The 21,793-nt window shown below is 43.3% G+C and overlaps 1 protein-coding gene across 1 annotated transcript in view; it reads left to right on the forward strand.

Moving 5' to 3' along the window:
- Positions 1-16,212, forward strand: part of Lrch1 (leucine rich repeats and calponin homology domain containing 1) — a 199,631-nt gene extending 183,419 nt beyond the window's left edge. Inside the window, exon 19 of the mRNA XM_059273333.1 lies at positions 13,818-16,212. Coding sequence (XP_059129316.1) covers positions 13,818-13,928 — 111 coding nt within the window. The 3' untranslated portion in view covers positions 13,929-16,212. The remainder of the gene's footprint in view (positions 1-13,817) is intronic.
- Positions 16,213-21,793: the final 5,581 nt, after the last annotated feature.

Here is a 21,793-nt window from a genome sequence, read left to right on the forward strand (position 1 = left end):
ATGAGAAACAAAGTGATAGAAAAGGTGAGAGAAGTCATGCTGTGGCTGTTACCAGACGATAGTTAAGAAAACTCTGAGGTCTGATGATCACATTCAGCCAAGTGCCAGGGTGCAAACATCGACATACAAAACTCTGTAGCTTTCCTGTATGGCAGTTATAAAACCACCGGGGTGTGGACCCTATTGACAGCTTTCAAAACAGAAGAAAACAGCTCAGATAACCAAACTGAGGAGGTATGTGCCAGACGTCTACAAAACAAAAACTTAGAAATGCTGAAGAAAAAAAGTAATTGAAGAAGATACTAGAAAATGGAAAGACCTCCCATTAGTATGCAACTATAAACGATAATTGTGAAATTTGCGTAGAAGCACAAAAAGCCCTGGATAGGCCAAAGCAATCCTGAGAGAAAAAAACAGAAATTAATATGCTGTGGGATATCACAAAATTTAATTTCAAACTATGCTGCAGATCTATAGTGATAAAAACAGTGTGCTGTCAGCACAGAAGAAGACACATAGACCCAAGGGAACAGGATAGAGGACCCAGAAGTAAACCTTTGCAACTCTAGCCATCTGATTATCAACAGAGGTACCAAAAACAAGCACTGTAGAAAAGATGGCCTCTTTAATAAATAATACAGGGAGAAATGGACATTGGCATGTGAAAGAATAAAACGATTTCCCCCCTTTTCATCCTGTATAGAAGTCAGTTAAAATTGGATCAAAAATCTTCATGAAAATTTGAAAGCACTGGAGGGAAACCTTTCAAGATGAAGGGGTAGGCGGTGACACTGAACAGGAATGACAGCAACAGTTGACCAATAGGATTTCATCAGATTAAAGGGCTCTTCACCACCAAGGAAGGACAGAAAGCATTTGCCAACATCTTGGCCAACAGACGTTAGGAGCCAGCATATAGAAACAACCCAGCAGTGACAAAACACTGAGAGAGGAGGAAGTTTTGGGAATAAATAAATAAATGAATGGGGGAGGCCATTCTCAGAAAAAGTGCAAATGGCTAATCGATTATCTGGAAAAAACGTTTATTGTTCTTAGCCGTCAGGGAATTTAAAAACTAAATTATCACTGTCAGAATAAATATTAGGAAAGCAGAAAACTGCCGGGCAGTGGTGGTGCACACCTTTACCAGCATTTCGGGAGGCAGAGGCAGGCGGATCTGTGAGTTTGAGGCCAGCCTGGTCTACACAGCGAGAAACACAGAGAAGCTTTGTCTCAAATAGAATGAAACAAAAACAAAAAGTCAAAAAGCCAAATGAACAAACTGCTAGTGAAGGTGCATTTCCACGTTGATGGAAATGTTACACCAGCGGCTATGGAAGTTCTGATCACAGTTCCTCAGAAACCTGAAAACTTCCATGTGACCCAACTGTGCTTTTCCTGGGTGCACACTTAAAGGAATCCAGGCCAGCATTTCACAGAGGTACGAGCACACCCGTGGAAGCACTGTTTCCAGTAGGCAACCTTGAGGTCAACCTAGGTGGCCATCCACACACGAGTGGGTAAGGAAAAGATGAACCATCCGCACAATGCAGGTTTCCTTCAGCAACAGAGTAGAATGAAATATTATTGTGCAGGAAAATGCATGGAACTGGAGACCATCACTTTGATACATAAGCCAGACTCAGGATTATAGATACTGCGTGTTTTTTCCTAGAATCTAGGCTTCAATAGTAATTAATAAGAATGTAAAAGTAGAGGGGTGGAAGAAGTGGACTAGCTGGAGGAGTAAATATGACCAAAGTCCATTATATATGCATGTATGAAGCACGTAAACTAGCATATGGTAAAAGAACATTCATAAGTAATATCGGTAAAGGCAGGCAGATCTCTGAGTTCAAGGCCTGTCTGGTATAGATAGTGAGTTATAGGATAGTGAAACCCACAGTGAGATTGCCTCAAAGATTTTTTTCATTTACTTATTTTTTTTTTTTTTTTTAGACAGGCAGACATCCAGATCTGTCTCTATTTCCTGTTAGTAATCACTTGGTGTTTGGAGCGTCTGAGTCAATCTTTATTAGCAATTTCAGTCACATCCTTGTGTTTAATCTCAACTGATTTCTTAGAGTCTGCTGGTTGTGATTTTTCTTTCTGTATAATGGGAAATTAAATCAACATTTGCCTCAGAAGAGTTCTGAGTGAATTAACTGTTTCGAAAATGTTTTCACTCATTACAAGTATTCTTTAAAAAAAATGAGAGCATTTAGTCTCTGCACATGTAGTGTTTTCTCATTTAATTCTCAGAGATAAAAGAGTAGTGTAACCTCAGAATTCCTCTCAATAATACCAATTTGGGGAAAGTACCAAAGGGTCAGGAAGCCCCAGGAGGTTCTCTCAGGAATCTCCTTTGTGGTTGGCCTTGCATCCAGGGCTGGAGCTGCTGGCTGTTGGTTCTGTGATGCCCACCGCCTTGCACATGGCAGTTGTCATGGTGATTTTCCTCGTAACTAGGCTTAGTTAGTCCTGACCATTTTTCTTTCTTTTTTTTTTTTTTTTGGTTTTTCAAGACAGGGTTTCTCTGTGTAGCTTTGTGCCTTTCCTGGAACATACTTGGTAGTCCAGGCTGGCCTCGAACTCACAGAGATCTGCCTGGCTCTGCCTCCCGAGTGCTGGGATTAAAGGCGTGCACCACCACCGCCCAGCTTCTGACCATTTTTCTTAAAGGGCATAATCTTTTAATTTAAATGATCATAGCCTGAGACACTAGGCCCCATCTGCTTTAATTAAGTCTAGCTTCTGTGACCTGCTTAGATGTCCTTCACTTCTCCGGAGTGTGCTTCTGAGAGTGCCCACCTCACCTGAAGAAGGACCCTAAGAACTGCATGGCAGGCTGACCCCGCTGACAGTGCTACTAGGGAGCTGACCTCTGGTGCCCCCTTAGTGTTCTTGCTTGGTTTTCTTTCTTTCTTTTTTTTTTTTTTCTTGACAAAATCTTGTTATGTATGTCAAGCTGATCCCAAAGTCTCAGCCTCTTAGGGCTGGGATTATAACTGTGTCTTAACCACCCCGGGCAGAATGCTTTGCTTCTAACATGGAAATACCCTGAGAAAGTCACATTTCAATTTGTGTCTGAGTTTCTGTCTTATGTCTGCTTTTCTCAGACTTTATTGGTCCCTGAGAAAGTCACATTGCAGTTTGTGTTTAAGCCTTTGTCTTCTGTCCGCTTTTCTCAGACTTTACTGCTCAGATACAGCAATGCACTGGAATGTTCTTACTGCAGTGGAAACATTCTCTATGGGAAGGAGAGAGTTCTCATCGATTAGGTCATGGCCAGCGTCTGCCCCCCAGGAAGATCCAGTTTATGTGTGGCTGTTTTAATTCTTGGGAAGACTCTTCATGCTATCTTGGTTCTTTGAGATCCACTGAGAAAACATGGGAGATTGGGTGGATTTAACATGATTTGTTAATCTTCAAATATCTTTTGTTGGGCCTGGAGAGATGGCTTATTGGTTAAGAGAACTTGCAACTCTTCAGGAGAACAGGGGTTCTGCTCCCAGCACCCATGCTCAGGGCAGTCTGTAAATTCTCCTCCAGGGCATCCAGGGCCTCTGTGGATACTACACATGAACACATACCCTCAGGGTACATACAGACACAGACACATATAACATTCAAATAACTCTTTAAAATACCTTATGTTAAGAGCATCTCTGCCATCATAAAGCGTTCCCATCATCATCAGCCCACCTGGTATCTTACCTGAGGGTATCAGGCTCAACTCTGAGCATACAGGCAAGATGAGCCCTTGAATAGCCTTTCAGTTGGGATTGGTGCACTTATCAAGGAAGCCACAATAAAAGGCAAATAACTCCAGCAAGGTATATACAAACATATAGTAGGTATTTTAAATGCTTTGCTCACTTGGAAATTGTATTTGTGAAATATGTCACAAATACCGTCAGTCTTTGTTTACATTGAAAGCAAAACACAGCTTTTCTTTCTTACTGGTATACAAGTTATAATTGTTGTTCATTTTGAGCTGCATGACTTAGAATCCTGTTTCAGACCCGGTGTTGGGGTATACACCTTTAAAGCCAACACTTGAGGCAGAGGCAGGTGGATCTCTGTGAATTCAAGACCAGCTTGATCTACATAGCAAGTGAGATCCTGTCTTTAAAAGTAACAACAAAAACCCAAAACAAAACAAAATCTCCTGGTTCAGAAATTCAGTGTGTGAGAAAACTGCATCCTGACAGTGTTGGGCCAAGAGAGATGCTCAGAAGTCTGCACACTGAATTATTATACACACACTGCATGGAGATAAAACACAGGCTGAGGCATCCTCCCATACTTGCGTACTAGTAAAGGGATGTAGATAATAACCTATTGCGTGTTAGCTATTGCGTGTTAGCTTTGCTACTGCATACCTCAGAGGCCCCCTTTAGCCTATTCTCTTACATAATCTCAGTGCCTGGGAAGCTCCTGGATTTGAGGCCATCCTGAGTTGCACCATGAAACCCTGACTCCATCCCCCATCCCAACCCCGCCCCCAAAAGACTGAAGATTCAGTTTTAAGATTTGTATTTTCCCTTTAGTAAGTTTAAGCCCTCAATTTCCCTGAGTGAAAAGCTCATGTTTTTGTGCCTCTGATGAGCACCTAATGCCATTTCACTACTGAGGCCTTTCTGATTCCAGAACGGGTGTATAAATTGCACAGCACACAGTGGCCATGGTGTGACCGGGGATGGCGTTTCTTGTCCAGTATACATAGGGGATGCTGGGGGTTTCTACTTTGGTCGTGGACTGTTGTACTTGAAGTGTAAGGGTTGACTCCTGCTATTTGCTAGTAACCATAAATGTGTGCTTCTTTCCAGTTGTTCTTCCGTGTGGTGTTAATTGTATGCACTGTCTCTTTCTGTTCTAATGGCTGCCCTGGGATTAGGCCGACCTCTGCTCTCCGTATGACATCCTGCAGTTGGATTTTCGTCACATTCGAAAGACTGTTGACACTCTGCTGGCACTCGGGGAGAAACCCCCACAACCAACTTCTGCCCTCCGCTCCAGGGACCTTATAGGCTTCTGTCTTGTCCATGTTCTCTTTATAGTACTGGTCTATATCACTTACCGCTGGAACGCTCTGTCCGCCTAACTCCTGCGCATGCGCGTCCCAACGCTCTGCTCTGGCACCCTGGTCTATCCCAGCTCCTTCCTCCAAGGGAGTCTTGGCCTTGCAAACTCCCATCCCTGTCATCTCTTCAGTAAGCTGTTGAGTTTTGAAGTTTCTGAACCAGATTTTTCCAGAAGCACAAACTTTGCAGAATGCAATTCCCGTTGGGTAATTTCTTCCACTTAACTGAAAAGCAACAGCGACAGCAAAGCCTGTCAGTCCATACCTCATGTTCCTTCATGCACAGTGTGTGTAGCAATGCTGCTGTAGGCCCTGCTCTCTCCCATGAGCCTTTGCTGCTCTGGGTCGTGGATAGGGGGAACCAGGACAGAACAGGCTGGATTTAGCCTATGGGAGTCTTGAGACTTGATGCCTGTCCTAATTCAGAACTGGGAATTTGAGCTGTAGAGGGAGGGGTTGCCTTGCAGAGACAAGATGCCAGCATTTTGGCCCAGTATAATTCATAAAACTCTCTGATGATGCCATTGTGGACCGAGTTGAGAAGTCTTATCTGGAGAGTGACTGCTTTGCCGGCTGGTTAGTTGGAATCCTCCTTGTGGGTTGCAAGGGAATTGTGAAGGGCCCTCAGAAGGGTTGCCGCCCAGGTCCACCAGAGCATGCAGTCTCTGCCCTATGCAGGCATAGTTCTGGGGAAGTGCCTTCCTGTTAGAGCGCCACCTGGTGGATCTGCTTACACCGCTTTTCCTTTGCGTTAGGTCTGTTCGGAGGCTCTGAGAAAAGTGTTTTATAGAAGGAATTTCTATTTTTGCATAATGTATTGGGTCATTTTACTCTCATGATATGTCACATATTTTGACTACTCAGTCTCAAATAAATCTATGGGTCTTGGAACATTCTTGGTACTGGGGCTGTGGGTTACTATGGCAGCAGCCAACGATAAGATTACTCTTATATTAGATGAATGCTGTTTTTCTCCATTTACTTTGAATGTCCATTTGGCCTTTGTTCCAGAGATATTAACTACCTAACTGTTTTGTTTTTAAGTCAGTTTTTAAAGGCTTACTTATCAACTCTCAGTCTTTGGAGCAAAGTGATGAGTTTTTAACTAAAGAAAAAAAAATGTTAGACTTTAACGTACTGCCAGAGTCCTGGGATGTCTCTGTACAATATGAAAAGTCCTGGTGCAAACTCCAGCTACCATCACCTGCTCATTTTCTATCCTTCTTGCCAAATGCTGCTTCTTGGGTGGGGAGGAGGATGGAGTTACTGTCCTCAAGGTAAATTTCTAGTTTGCTGAGATGCAGACATTCCTCAGATGTGGCTGCTAAGAACATTACCTTGTTTTTCTGGACCTCTTCATGAGTACAGGGAAGATGAGATTCTGAAAAACCTCCATACTTGAAAGGATATATTTACAAAGGTTCCTTGCTGCTAAATCAGACCTGAATTTTCCTGAGCAGGAAACATTTCTTTACATGGTGAGGTGTTCGATGATCTGAGCCCTTTCCTCCCAGCTTTGTGTTGAGTGGTGAATACAGGGTATGTGAAGTTGTTGGACATGAGTTGTGTCTGAATAACCACAGCTGTACTAAATGCCTTTGGTGCTATCTTGTACTTTTTCCATCTGTAACAATAAAATCCCTTTGTACAGTGTCTGGTGAGCACCCTGAGCCGTCAACTGCCCTAATAAACACAATTTGGGTGATTAATCCAAGTTTTTTTTTTTTCTTGGCCCGCTGATACATTTGTTCATGGGTACCCAGAGTGGCTCTTGGCACTTCCACCCAGCTCTGCCACAAGCCTGGGGACTTTCCTTCAGTTACCGCCATTGGTTTGGATTTTTTTTTTCCATTGCTGCTTTATGGTGGGGGAAAGAGGAACAGAGAAACCATTCTTAGCTGCTGGCTCGAGGAAAACCACTCTGAATCAAAATCCAGTGAGTCAAACAATTTCATGAGATTAGGTTTGAAATTCAGCATTGACTTTCTATGTGTTTCTCCCCTGGTTTCCCGAGGACCCCTTGGCTATGCTTCTCATGTCTCATGTCATTGGTTTGCAGCCTCATGTGCTGCTCCCCTTGGGATTTGCTGTGATGATATTTTTTCACTATAAAGTATGGTCACTCACAGAACATAGTTAATTCAGCCCTTCAGGCAAAAGTTCAAGTGAGTCATTTTGCTTAGCGTGAGCGAGCCGTCAATTTCTGTTTGGAACACTGAGCCTCTCTGTGGCGTTTCTCCAAGGCCCCAGACACCAGCTCAGGTACTTAACACGAGACACCTGCCATTTCAGCTCAGCTGGGGACCCCTGCCTGATCTGCCTAGAGGTTGAGAAGTGGTCAGGGATCCAGTTGTGTGATTTGTCCTGCATATTAAATGCCCATCATCTTGTAAGAAAGAATGTTTTAAATATGCCCTCCTAATACTTGATAAAGAGGAACAACTGTTTACTTTTATTTTGCAGTAACCATTTATGATATATCTCTTTCTTCCATTCCTACTGTTGGCTGAAAATGATCCACTTAGTGTCAGGATTTCCAAAATTTGTGACAGCCCATTTCTAATGGCTCCTTCTGGACTTCAGGGCCATGCTACTTCAATGTCCTTAAAGGAAAGGGACCTTGTTAAATCCCAAAGCAGGACAGCTGAGTTGAGTTTTATTGGTGAGAGTGGTTAATTAAATACACTTGATATCACAATGCTATTTGTTTGTAAAAAAAAAAATTATTTAGTATGTGGATTGCCTCCAAAATTCACGCCAGTCCCAGTCTGAGTTCAAATTTGAGGAGCCTGAGAGCGGCACAGTGGTTATAGGTTAGACCAAAAGGTTTGGGTGCTGGGAAGTGCACCTCGGGCCTTGCATATGTTAAGTGCATTTTGTACCTCTAGGCTACGTCCCAGCTCCTGAAAAACATTTTAATGTTCTTGCAGAACATTTAAAGGTTAGGTGTGAGACTTCAGAATTCCCTTTCCCCATACGGTCCTTTAGGTAGGTGGGATGTGTGCCTTTTACTTTCCTTCCGGTCCTGGGCTTTCTCTGCAGTCTTGTTCATTCTTGGTTCATTCAATTGATCTTTGAATATTGAATGTGCACTGTGCACTGGCCCCTCTGGGGGACTCTGTGGATAAAATGGTGCCAAAGATCCATGCCCCCGTCCTCAGAAAATTTGTCGTCCATACCAGGTTTCAGCGTTTGGGGGGCAGGGCCAGACATATTTTATGATTTTTTTTTTTTTTTTTTTGGCTGCTGGCCTCTGTTGCAACTACCCAGCTTGTCACCGTATCATGAATACCAGCGTACAGAATACATGAGCCAATGCGCAGTTCTGTGTGCCAATAAAACTTTATTCACAAAAATACATCAGGAATTGGATTAACTTGCAGGTCCTAGTTTGAAACATCTTAGAAAACAAAGGGATTCAGTGAGAAGGACCTGGAATGGATCAATTACAGAATTCTGTGAAACATACCGAAAGATGGCCTGACACTCATGAAGAGGTGCCATGCAGATCCCCTGAAACAGTAAAGTCCCCACTAAAATCAGAAAGATGGGTAAACTAGGAATGAGTGGGAAAGCTGTGGAGGGATGGATGTGTGTGGATAACACAGGGTGAGAAGGGGCTGGAACGGAAAGAACCAAGGACGAAGTAGCCAGAGATTGTCCCTGGGGGCAGAGCTAGACCTTCGAATTCTCATGCATTAAAATAACACATGCTTTAAGCTTCACACAATCTAGTCTCAGAATGTTTCATTTCAAGAAACCGGCTGAACCAAGGGAAATAAGCTGGTGTGAAGGACTTCATTAGACCAGTGGCTGGCCGAGAAGTAGGGTTCACTGTGTATAATCATCAGAAGAACATTGCAGGGAAAGCGGAGCCCCCAGTGACAGCCATCCAGCCTCACTCCCACTGTCAGCATTGTTTCCCAATTGCCCGCCTGCCTTTTCTAATCCTATTGGCTGTGGCTCAGAAGAGTGTGGATGAGAGAGAGCCTAATCTAGTGATTCTCAACCTGTGGGTCAAGACCCCTTTGACAAACTTATACCTCTAAAATAATTTACACTAAATTCATAGCAGTAGCAAAATCACAGTTATGAAGTAGCAATTTTATTGGGGTCAACAACACGAGGAACTGTATTAAAGGGCTGCAGCATTAGGAAGATTGAGAACCACTGGCCTAATTGGTTCCACCACTGGGGCAGTATCATGGAACACCTGCTCTGAAAAGCATCTGAGGGTTACTGTTAAGCATATTTGTGATTTCACCCTGTTTAAAAAATAACAGCACAAGATAGACTAGGCCTCCTCTGTCACATTTTCAACAAGTCCTCTGATAACCTGCGGCAGGACGGTTTTAGTTCATGTGAAGTCAGTAACCACGCACAGTCTTTTCTGCTAAGTCCATTTTCCACAGGGGTCTCCGGAGGTGGCTCCTGACCTGCCTGGCTCTTTGAAGCCCTTGCTTTTCTCTGCCACCCTGGTCCCAATGTAAATCCACAGCAACTCCAATCCCATTCCTTTTTCCATCTCACTTTGGGGAGATGCAGGGACATGACCGTTGTGATGGAAAGTGGCCTCTGTCCACAAGTGGGTTGACCCTGCTCTCTATTTCTGCAGGATCTCTGTGTTTATCTTTCCAAACAGCACCTGGAGTTAGATCCCGTGTCCTTTCCAGGCCTGTGGTGGAATTCCCAGGACTACTCTATCTTTATATGGTTTCTGGCCTTCTAGGCTAGTTTTCTTTTTTTTTTTTTTTTTTTTTTTTTTTTTTTTTTTGGTTTTTCGAGACAGGGTTTCTCTGTGCAGCTTTGCGCCTTTTCCTGGAACTCACTTGGTAGCCCAGGCTGGCCTCGAACTCACAGAGATCCGCCTGGCTCTGCCTCCCGAGTGCTGGGATTAAAGGCGTGCGCCACCACCGCCCGGCTAGTTTTCTTAGATAACTCCAAGCTATGCTCTGAGGCCACCTCTGGGTGGGCCTGAATGAAAAGAAAAAGGGAGATTATGAGGGACATGTTTCTAGTTGTGTTTACAGATGGTCCCTGACATAATGATATTCAGTTAGGATTTTCCACACATATGATGGTGCCATTCTAAAAAAAAAAAACAAAACTTTTATTTTTCACTTTCAGTATAGGACTCAATGAATTACATGAGCTATTCACTGTATAGAATCTATCTTCTACATAGGTATAGAATAAGATTTGTGTTAGTTTTGCCCAACTGTAAGGTAATGTAACTGTTCTGAGCCTTTGTGTGGTAGACGCTGGGCCAAGCCAAGCCATGATGTAGGTAGGTTAGGTTGAGAATCAAATGTCCTGCCACTGTCTTAAACAAGGCTATTAGGAGATCTTACTTACTGATTGAGAGAGTTTCAGGTAGCAGCCTTTAAACATCTGGTCCTTGTGACTCCACCTCCTGGGTTCTGGATTCCAAATATGCTCTACCACCACCTTTCTATGTTCCTAGTGATCTCTCGGTAATCTGGTTGAGCTTGTATCACACAAAGCCCTTAGTAATCTGGTGCAAATATGCATTTTTACAGAGGCTACTTTTGTTTGTTTGTTTACTGTTTCATTAAGCAGGATTTTTTTTTTTCCAGAGCTGAGGACCGAACCCAGGGCCTTGCGCTTGCTATGCAAGCGCTGTACCACTGAGCTAAATCCCCAGGATTTTTTTTTTCACTTTTCAAATGGAAATGTCACATTTTTAAGTTTATACTGTTTTGATCTTTTCTTTGCACTTTGTAAATATGTCTTTATAGGCCTGGAGTCTGACCCTGACTGGGTAAGACTGCTCTTGTGGACCTGGGTTGGCTCACATCCCCCTGTAACTCTAATTCCAGGGAATCCAAGTAGATTCCCTGGCATCTGTGCGCATGTGCACACATATGGTACATATAAATCCATGCAGGCACACATACAACAAATAAACAAACAAACAAATAAATAAATTTATTTATTTATTTCCTTTTACTCAGAGGCATTTAGAGTTTTGTTTTTTTTTTTTAAACATTTAACTCTGATCATTTTAAATTGATTTTAGCTTATGGTATGAAATGTTCACATACACGTTCTCTCCCCCCCCCCCCCTTTCCAAAATAATGCCTGACACCAGAAGCTTAGCTGTATTAAGTGTTTATAATTTCTTGCTGGGTCAGAGGTGAACTTGGGTGCTGGGAAGGTCAAGAATGAGAAGGACGTACCCCTGCCCCTTTAACCAGCTGTGGCAGAGGAACAATGGAGCCTACAGATTTCCTGGCCTGTACAGGAAAGGATGGGTACTGTCATCTAGTTACAGATGCCCCGAGTCACCATTCCTCCCAACCTGGGTCATGACTCACTCTGAACTCCTGTCACACATGGCCTCCGTTCTTTCTTCCCTTGACATTTGGCCGTTAGGTTGACTGGCAGTGTAAACTCACATGCTTGCCTAATATGGTACAGAGAAGATGATCCTGTTTGACTCTCCACAAGTACTTGAAGGCATGGCAAAATTGTTCTTATGTTGCCACATGTGGCCATTTCCTAGGGCCTGGGGTCCAAGCCCTTTTTTTCCCCCCAAGACAGGGCTTCTCTGTGTATCAGCCTTGGCTGTCCTGGAACTCGCTCTGTAGACCAGGCTGGCCTCGAACTCACAGAGATCCACCTGCCTCTGCCTCCTGAGTGCTGGGATTAAAAGCGTGTGCCACCACCACCTGGCCAAGCCTCTCTTACTTAGTCAAGGCATATGAACTAGAGAGAAGAGGAGACACAGAATGCAGGACACACCGGCTTTTTGAGAATGTGGGAGAAGTTTCTGGAGTTACTAGGGCATACCTTTGAAGATCTATGCTCACAGTGCCTTGCCTGTGTCTGTGGTGATTTGTACGGAGTCTGCAGTCAGACATTGGCAGGAAGATCTGATTCTTCATCAAGTTACATGAAGGAGGTAGTCTTGTTCCCAGGACTGGGCTTGCTGCTAATAAACACACTCCACCACCTGAACCCAAATGCAGATCCCATTTAAACTCTGCTCAGCAATAGTGCTGCTCAGCCTTCCAAAAAAAATTCCTTGGATAGTGGCAACATGCAGGACCCTGGAAGACACTATTAAGTTAAACAAGCCAGGCACAGAAAAACAAACATCACATGATCTCACTTAGAGGGCCACTGAAGGGGGCGAGGGTGGAGAGAGAGAGAGAGAGAGAGAGAGAGAGAGAGAGAGAGAGAGAGAGAGAGAGAGAGAAATGGAAAGAAAAGAAAACCAATTTCATAGAAATTGCCAGTGGTTGGAGAAGGATGTTCTAGAGACATTGGGAAAGAATACAAAAATTCAGTTATGTAGAAAAGAAAGAGACAGGAAGACGGACCCTTGGGCTGCCATCATCAGATGTAAGAGTTGTGGGGTCTTTTCCCACCAAAGGAGGTATAGTAGAAGGAGAATCCCCTGTGTGGTAGTGGAACAGGGCCGATAACCAAAGGTGCAAATGTCTTTTCATGTTTTTGTGTGAACTGCTCTGTAGCGTATGAAAGGTGGTGCACACAAGGAGACTCTAGGTCATTTTCCTTAGTACTGGGCATCAGGCGCTTCCCACATGTGGAAGTAGAACGTGATGGATGTCTTTGCCAGTTTAAAGGAAAGGACTTTAAAGGAGAGGTCATTGGGAGCTGTGTTAGATGCCTTATGTAGAGGCTGGAGAGATGGCTCGGCCGTTCAGAGCGGGTACTGCTCTAGCAGAGGACCCAAATTCTGTACCTGTCACCACATCAGGCCTGTAACTCCAGCTTTCTCCCAGTCTCCATGAACAGCACATTCATGTGCACATACTCCCACACAGACACAGGCATGCATAAGACAGAAAATTAAAAACCCAGACAAACAAAACATTGGGGGAGCTAGAGAGATGGCTCAGGGGTTAAGAGCACTTTCTGCTTTTGTAGAGGAACTGGATTTGGGTCCCAGCACCCACATGTTAGCTCAAAACAGTCTGTAACCCCAGTTCTGGGGAATTCACTGTCTCTTCTGACTTATAGGCACCAGACATGCATATGATGCATAGACATACATGCAGCCAATGTATGTCTCATGCACATAAAATAGAAATTGTCTTTAAAAAAAAAAGATCTTAAAAAAAGATTCCTTTTGTATAGACTGTGCCTAAACCACACAAAAGAAGTCACCCAGCATGTTCACCCTCTAGAAATCACAGAACAAAATGAATTAAATCAAGGCTGCTGACCATTATAACTATCTGTAGTCTGTGTAAATGAGTCATTGAGTTCCTTTAAAATACGAAGAGTTACTTGGAATGTTGCTTGCCAAGGCTGGAAGCTATGATATATTCTCTCTGTCTCTCTCTCTGTCTCTGTCTCTCTCTGTCTCTCTCTGTCTCTCTCTCTCTTCTCTCTCTCTCTCTCTCTCTATCTCTATCTCTATCTCTCTCTCTGTCTCTGTGTGTGTGTGTTTATTCCATGCCACTCAGTTATTTAATGGAAAGTTTTCCTACATGTTTAGATCTAATACAGAGTTGGGTGTGATTAGGAACCTTTCTGGAACAACCTTCACACATGAGAAATCATTTTCCCTGCAAACCCAGAAAAGGCTTCAGCCATGGCTTGTCACCAGGGGAGGGAGCACAAGCCAAGGGAAGTAAGCGGCACAGCCATGCGCAACCCAACTCCCGTGCATGATGTAGCGAGGGTTTGCTGTCCTTGACCCGTCATCTGAACGCTGATGTTTTGTTCTTCCTTTTAGGAAAAGCTCTGTCTGCCTCATCACATCCTTGAAGAGAAAGGCCTGGTCAAAGTGGGCATGACTGTTCAAGCGCTGTTGGACGTCACCGTCACAAAAGCTCTGTTCACATGAGACCGAGCCCTCTCCCCTGGGTGGGCTCAGACTCTACCCAGAGCAGGGACTCCCGACTCTGCTCCTGGCACCTGCACCGACTCCCCCACTCACCACCTGCCAGTTCCCTGACAAGCTACTACGTTGACAGGGTTTCAGCCTATGGGAGGATTCAGGACCTTTTAGAGTTGGCCTCCAGGGTTCAGGTTGGACGGGTATTATCTGACAGCCAGTGAGGGAGCTGGCAGAGAACTGAGTAGCACATCATTGCCTTTTCAGCCTCCTTCATCCCTTCCACACTCACCGACTGCCATTACCAAATGCCAAGCACAAGCCGTTTCACAGTGAGTCGCGTCCGTCTTGTCAAAACCAAACTCCTTGCAGAATCAGTGGGGGGAGGGGGAATGCCATCAGGTTTTTTTGCCACCAAATTTTTTCAAGATGTTTCTTGAGACCATTGCCTTTTTTGAGAAACTATTTTCAACATACAAAATATTTATATAAATATTATTTATTAGTGAGTCGTTATTCATCCTTTGGATGCAAATTGTAAATTAGGAAACTATTTTATTACTGCTTTTTTGTGGTTAAACAATTTATTTTAATATTATAAATACTGAGTTATTTTCGAGCCTCTTGGGCATGTAGGAGTTCCAGGTCTCAGTGTTCCTATTTCCTGGTGTATATGATTCAGAAAAAAAAAAAAAAATTAAACAAGAAACACGTGCTTCTGTGACAGAGAGCTGTTTTCTGGGGAGGTGATATCCACCTTTTGATTTGCGGAACATCGTTCTTATTTATATTTCTGCATTCCATCCAGTTTCCTACATTCCAGCAGCCCTCTTGTCCCATATGATAACGAACTGACTGAAATCAAGAGAGCACCCCAAAGTTACTTGTAAATAGCTATGTGGAAAAAAAAAAGACATATTAAACTTGAAGATGAAATGTGAACAGGTTTTTTTTTTGATTCATGTTTCTTTTGCTATGCACAAAATATTCACATTTTAACACAGAGAAGGGGGAAGTGTTCAGTATATATCTTGAAGTATAATTTTGCACTGTATTTTGGGTAATTGAGGAGCATCTAGCACCAAAGGTAGATGTTGAAGAAATGAATGAGAAAATGGAGATGATGGGAGGTGACTGTCTAACTAAAAGGGTTATAGACCTTGATTCAGGACACCAGCACTTGTTACGACTGCCGGCATTCAAAGAGTGAGAGATTCCGAAATGTAGACATGTTTGTCTTTATTGTAATCGAGCTGGTGCTTTTTAAAGAGTCCAGACTTGGAAGCTTCATAGTGTCTGGTATGAAACTTGGGAAGTGAGTGGGTCATGGGGCAGACTGAGTGAAGGTCAGGTAGGTGGAGTATGTGAGCAGCCGGGGAGGAGCAAAGACAAGCACACTAGCACTAGAAAGGAGCCAGCCCAGGAGAGGAGCCCGTCCCATTCGTTGGTGGGAGAGCTTCGCCAAAGGCGTCACAGGACTATGCCGGGCAGTCCCACCCATGCACACTCATACTGTCGGTATGGATGGATACCCCAGTCATTCATCTGTCAAAAGTCTGTGAATACTGACTGCACTTTCACCTCTGTACAAAGCCATTGGCAGTTTCTAGAGCAACAGTAGCCACAGTGGGGGACCGTCAAGGTAGATACAAAAGACTGTAAGATGAATGAGTGCATTCAACAGAGACTGACCCTCCACCAGGAAGGATGGAGGGGATCTGAACATGGGGATTCAGACAGGCAGCTAGTAAGTTACTTCCTATCAAATGTACTGTGCACTTTAACATAAATATATTTTACTACTTTTCTGTACTGCACAAATACCTGTTTTGTCAAATGGCATAACAATGTAAAGATGAGAGGATTTTTAACAGAGTGTACTCAACTGGAGCAGCATTCGGAGCTGATCTACACAAGGGTTTAGAAGGCCGCACCTTCACAGCATTGCAGCGCGGCGTCCTGAAGTATATTTTTACATGTATCTCTGACGACATGAAGCTCCATAACCATTACTTTCGGATATTTTTTCAAAATTAAAAGATTTCTTTTGATATTAATTTCCACAATTTCCTTGAAATTGGCTGTATCATACAAATGGCTTCAGTATTTTGTAAAAATGTTTTTTTTAATGCAATTCTTGTATGGATAAGATGTCTTCAAGATCCTTGTACACTGTTTATATGTACAATAAAATGTGCATGGCTGGCTGATCATATGATAAGTAGACAGAATGTATATAGTGCAAACTTTTTATTATTTAACAGCCATTAAAATTTTGAACTTGTACCAACCACCTTTGGATTGACAGTCTGATGCTAATGTTGACTCTTCACACACACACACACACACACAAATATAGGGTACCATGGCTGAAATAGGTCATAGCAATCATATATTGTGAATATATATGAATATAACTATGTTTATAACATATATGTGTAATTCCTCTTATAACTTCTATTTCAATAGTTACAGTTAGAATCTTACTAAATTGATTTATAAATTAAATTTAAATGTATGAAAAGGTTCAGTGCTGTGTATAGTTCTCGGAGGTCTTTGAACAGCTGCTAGGTTTAGGATAAAAGGGCACGTGGGGAGAAGAATATACAGATACTCTCCCTCCAGGTTAATACGTTTTTCCCGCTAAGCTAAAACTCACTTGTTACACAAAAACCAAAAGCAAACTTAAGATAGGGGTGGGGGTGGGGTGAGGGTGAGGGTGGGGCTTCCCTCGAATCAAGGCATCTTGAAGACGCCTTAGTTTCTTGACCCACATTGTAAAAATCATAGGCCTTGGCTCCTCTCGCCTCAGCTGTCTTGCTGACTGAAGTCTGGGGCACACCTCTACTGAGTTTGGGCCAGTGTCTTCCTACACATCCACCCTTCCTACAGTGAGCGAGCAGCTGCTATGAGAAATTACAGGTGAAGGCTGTGGATATAACTCTGCTGGCAGAGTGTTTGCCTAGCACATAAGAAGTGCTGGGTTCAGTCTCCTGCACTATATTAAAAACCGAATGTGATGGTGCATACCTGTAATCCCAGAACTCCAGAGATGAATACAGGGAGATCAGAAGGGCTCAGATAGCAATTTTTGAGGCCATCCTGAACTACATGAGATCTCATCTCAAAAGAAAAAATAAGATCAAATAGTAGTAGTTCAAGTAGAAGTAGTAACTCCTATTACAACACACAGACGCAGGTCCACTGTCCTGAGCAAGGACCCCAGGACCTCTGTTCAAGGTCTGCATCTACCAAGTCTAAACACAAGTGCACAGGTCTGCATCTACCCAGTCTAAACACAAGTACACGTGGCTATGATGTTATAATTTGAGATGCTGCATCTTTGCTCCCACCCCATCCAATTAGAGTTGTCCTTCTGCGCGTCATTGAAGCCTAGTGCTTTAAGCAGCTGGGAAGTCCATAAAGGCAAGGGAAGAGAACCAGCAGGGCAGGAGCACCAGGGAGGCTGCAGGGAAATGGGGCATGAGGACCATCCATCAATTGAATTTGTGGTATTGGCCACAGTTGGCACTGCCTTAAGAGACCATATCCTGGCCCAAAGCTGTACCTGGGAGCTGTCCAGTTTCTCCTGGGTGAGTCAGAGTCTGGTAGCAGGCTCCTATGTAGCCAGAAGTTTCTCTGGTCCTGCCCGCCCTGCGGTTGGGACAAATCTCTCCCATCTGCATCCCACAGCCACTTGGTCCCAAGTAAACACACAGAGGCTTATATTATTTACAAACTGTATGGCCTATGGGTCGGGCTTATTGTTAGCTAGCTCTTACAACTTAACTCATAACTATTTATGTATTGCCACATGTTCCGTGGCTTTACCTGTGTCCCATTATGTGTTGCTCCTTAGACCTTCCCACTCTCCTTTCTCCCCTTACTCACTCTCTTGGATTTTCTCACCTGGCTCCATCCTGCCCTGCCATAGACCAATGCAGCTTTATTTATTAGCTACAGCATACAGAAAGATGCCCCATGACACTCCTAATCTTCCATCTTCTGCAGGAAATCGGCTACTAGACATCACTCCTAGTCAAGTGTGGGTCTGAGGATGGTGTGGTGGGGGGGGAGTTTCATCAGGAGCTGATATTCCTTGACCATGGGTACATGTATACAGTAGGGCTGCATACCCAAACTGGCAGCCTCCTTATCTTCACCCTGCACCAGTGTTTGTTGAGTGCAGCTGTGTAGAGCAAGGCTGCTTTTGTTTTGCTTCCTGCTGATTGTTCAGGGGCATTGGGGTAAGCATCTCAAAGCCTCATGTGTCCAAGGCAGGTGGTTCCTAGACCATGTAGGTGGGCAGTCTGACAGATGTCCACATAAACCTCTTCCTTATCTGGTGATTGTAATTCTTAAGCTGATGTGTGGAGCCTATTAGCCCTTCTAACTGCCTTCTCTTTAGTAGCCATGACACGTGAACTTTTATAGATCCTGAAGAGTCAGAAGGAGAGCAGCTCTACACATGTGTGGAGTAAGCTTCCTGGATGGGCGTGCTATTTGAAATTAATGTGTCACCTTGCTGAGACTTCTAATGAATGATGTCAATGAGTAAGGAGAAGCTGAGGCTTCAGGGCTGGGGTCACCTGCTGTGGGATGTTCTGTATGGCAAATGTGTTGCTCTGATTGGTTAGTAAATAAAACACTGATTGGCCAGTAGTAAGGCAGGAGGAAGTATAGGCGGGACAAGGAGGAGAATAAAGCTGGGAAGTGGAAGGCTGAGTCAGAGACACTGCCAGGCACCACGATGACAAACAGCATGTGAAGATGCCGGTAAGCCATGAGCCATGTGGCAAGGTATAGATTTATATAAATGGATTAATTTAAGCTGTAAGAACAGTTAGCAAGAGGCCTGGTATGGCCATACAGTTTGTAAGCAATATAAGTCTCTGTGAGACTGGCCGGTGAGAGAGATTTGTCCTGACTGTGGGCCAGGCAGGAAAACTCTAGCTACAGTCACCAGTTCACAGTCATAGTAAGAAGGAGGTCAAGTTAGAGTCAAGCTCAGCCGGTGTGTCCTCACTGTGCAGAAGTCTTTCCTAGTAGTGCTGGCCAAGTGACAGCTTCTGTCATCACTAAACAAGTCAATCTTGAGGGGCCTCAGCAACACAGGCCTGAGAAGGAAGGAAGTCAATGTGAGTACTATTCAAATGATGAATGATGGAGCCAAGCAAAAAGTCAGGGTTTGTTTTTTTTCCACCTAGAGCTACAGGAGATTGATTATAGCTTCTGCCCTGGCTTCCTTTGATAATGGATTGTCACCTGTGAGATAAATAACCTCTTTCTTTCCTCTCCAGATTGATTTTGGTAAGTGTTTTATGACAGCAACAGAAAGTACCAAGACAGTCAAGGAACCCAGGCTGCTGTCCCCCCTGCTGCCTGTTCTGCTTCCTTACCACCTCTACCGGTTTCTTCTCACCCCCCGGGAGTATGGGTGATACTTCCTTTTCACCCAAAGCCTCAATTCTTCTGATTATTTGGGAGCTAGTCTTTAAAAGGGAAAGCTGAAAAAAAGAAACAATAACAACAACAACAACAACAACAACAACAAAAACCTCTGGCATTTTGCATTTAATGAGGTGGTTTTGTTTCTAGAAGTTCTACAGACAACATGGTCTGTTCCACATGGTATATCCCCACTATACCTAAATACAAGATCATCTTGAACAAAAAGCCATATGCACTCCCCTGATGCTAATATCCAGAACAGATTTTGCTAGTTGATATGTTTCTAGACTCTCTAAAATCTTGTCCAGGGCCAGGGATGTGGCTTAGTCTTAGGTAAAACTCATTTTTGCTGTGAAACCTGAATTTAATCCCTCGAACCTACACATTAGATAGAACTGACTCCCAAAGCTGCCCTTTGACCTCTACACATGGGCTGTGGTATAGGAGTTATCCCAACCACCAAAATAAATAAAAAATCCTTTCCCACTTACAGCTTACTGCATACACTTAAAGATATTTTAGGGGCTGGAGTTGGGGCTTAGCCATTGAGAACCTTGCTCTTGCTGAAGAGGTGGTTTCAGTTCAGTCCCCAGCACCTGCATGGTGCCTCATAACCCTCCTTAGCCCCAGTTCCAGGGGATCCAATGCCCTCTTCTGACAGGCACCAGGAGCATAAGTGGTAATATACATACATGCAGGTAAAGCATTCATGCACATAAATAATAAATAAACAAACCAAAAATGTCTTAGATACATAGTTTGGAAATCTTTATTTTTCCACTATAAAATTTTATGAAAAAAATTATCTAAACTCATTTGCATGTTCAAAATCAATGATATCACTCAAGCTACACTTTGCAGCTCACTACCTCTGAGGGTTTTGAGATACATTATTAAATTAATGACTAATGTTGCCTCTGGAAATTTTACCTAGGATAAGTGTCCTTTGTAGTAATATCAGGATTTTAAATTCTTCATGCAGTAGTATACGTATGGTCTCCACAGAATAGGCACTCAATGTACTCTTAATGTTACGCTTCCTTGAAGAATAGCATGTGTGGGTAAAGTGGAAGAATTTTGTGCATGCCCTGGTAACTTTTCTAAGTGAACCATCCTCTTGAACTATGCTCCAGTCCCCTCTCTTTGCTATGGCTTTCCATTGCCCCCATTTCTACCACATAGAGAGTTTTGCTGGGTCTGAAGCCTTATGTAAAATAGACACAAGTAGTTCATATGGAATTTTTTCTTTCACTTTTGTGTATGGCCAACTCTGCCTGTAATGCGTTCATTTTCCTTAATGTAGAATATCTCATTACATGTTGGATTTTATTCATCCTATTGCAGATGGACGTCCAGTCCATCTCCAGATTTGGGCTTCTGTGATTGGTGCTGCTGTGACCATTTTCATTTGGACTTTATACTGATTGTGTGTTCATACCTTGGAGTAGAATTGTTAGATGGGGACATGGATATTATATTCAAACTGAGCTGACACCAACCTGCCCCCCTCAGCAATAGTGGTGCAGGTCACAGTAGCCTTATCAACACGAGTTTATGTTGTCTTCACTATAGCCATTCAGGAGGGTGTGCAATAGCATTTCATTGTAGTTTATTGTTCTGTTTCCTGCTTAGTGAAGTACACTTTTGTGACGTAGCCATTCACCTTTGTGCCCATTATAACAAACTTGTGTGAGTGCTGTATCCTACATAGGCTTTGTCAAACATGCCTATTGCAAACATCTCCTTTGTGGCTTGCCTTTTTATTTTTATGATCTGGAGGTTGAACCTAGGACCTCATGCATGCTGGATGGCACTTTACCACTGAGCTGCACCTGCAGCACATTTTCTTTTAATCTTCTTTTTTCTTCTTTTCTTTCTGAGACAGAGACTTACTAAGTTGCCCAGGCATGCCTTAAAGTCCCTACTCAGTATCAGCCCCTCTCCTCCATAACTGGTAGCTGGGATTACAAGCTTACACTCAAGTCTGGCTCTTTGCTTTTATTTTAATTAAAATATTCACATCATTCCTCCCACCCCTGCTCAATTAAAATATTACATCATCCTTACACCTCTGCACCTTCTCCAATTCATGGCCTCTTTTTATTTATTGTTGCATATAGATAGATATATGAATAAATACATAAATAGAACCTGCCGAGTCCATTTAGTGTGGTTTGCATGAATGTATGTTTTTGTCAATGACTGCTTGGGGAAGACTTTCTCGCTCTCTCAAAGTCATTAACTGCTGTAGTTCTTCATCTAGAGGTGGGAACCTGTGAGATTTAGGATGTCACCTGGCCTTGTTATGTCTAACTAAAAGACACAATCCGGCAGCTGACTATTGCTTCTTAGATGAGGTGAGTTTTCATCCAACATAATGCAGGGCATCTGTGTGAAATTCATTTGCCTTTTTTTGTTTTTTA

Source organism: Peromyscus eremicus, chromosome 9 (genome assembly GCF_949786415.1).
Source record: "Peromyscus eremicus chromosome 9, PerEre_H2_v1, whole genome shotgun sequence".
Classification (NCBI taxonomy): Eukaryota; Metazoa; Chordata; class Mammalia; order Rodentia; family Cricetidae; genus Peromyscus; species Peromyscus eremicus.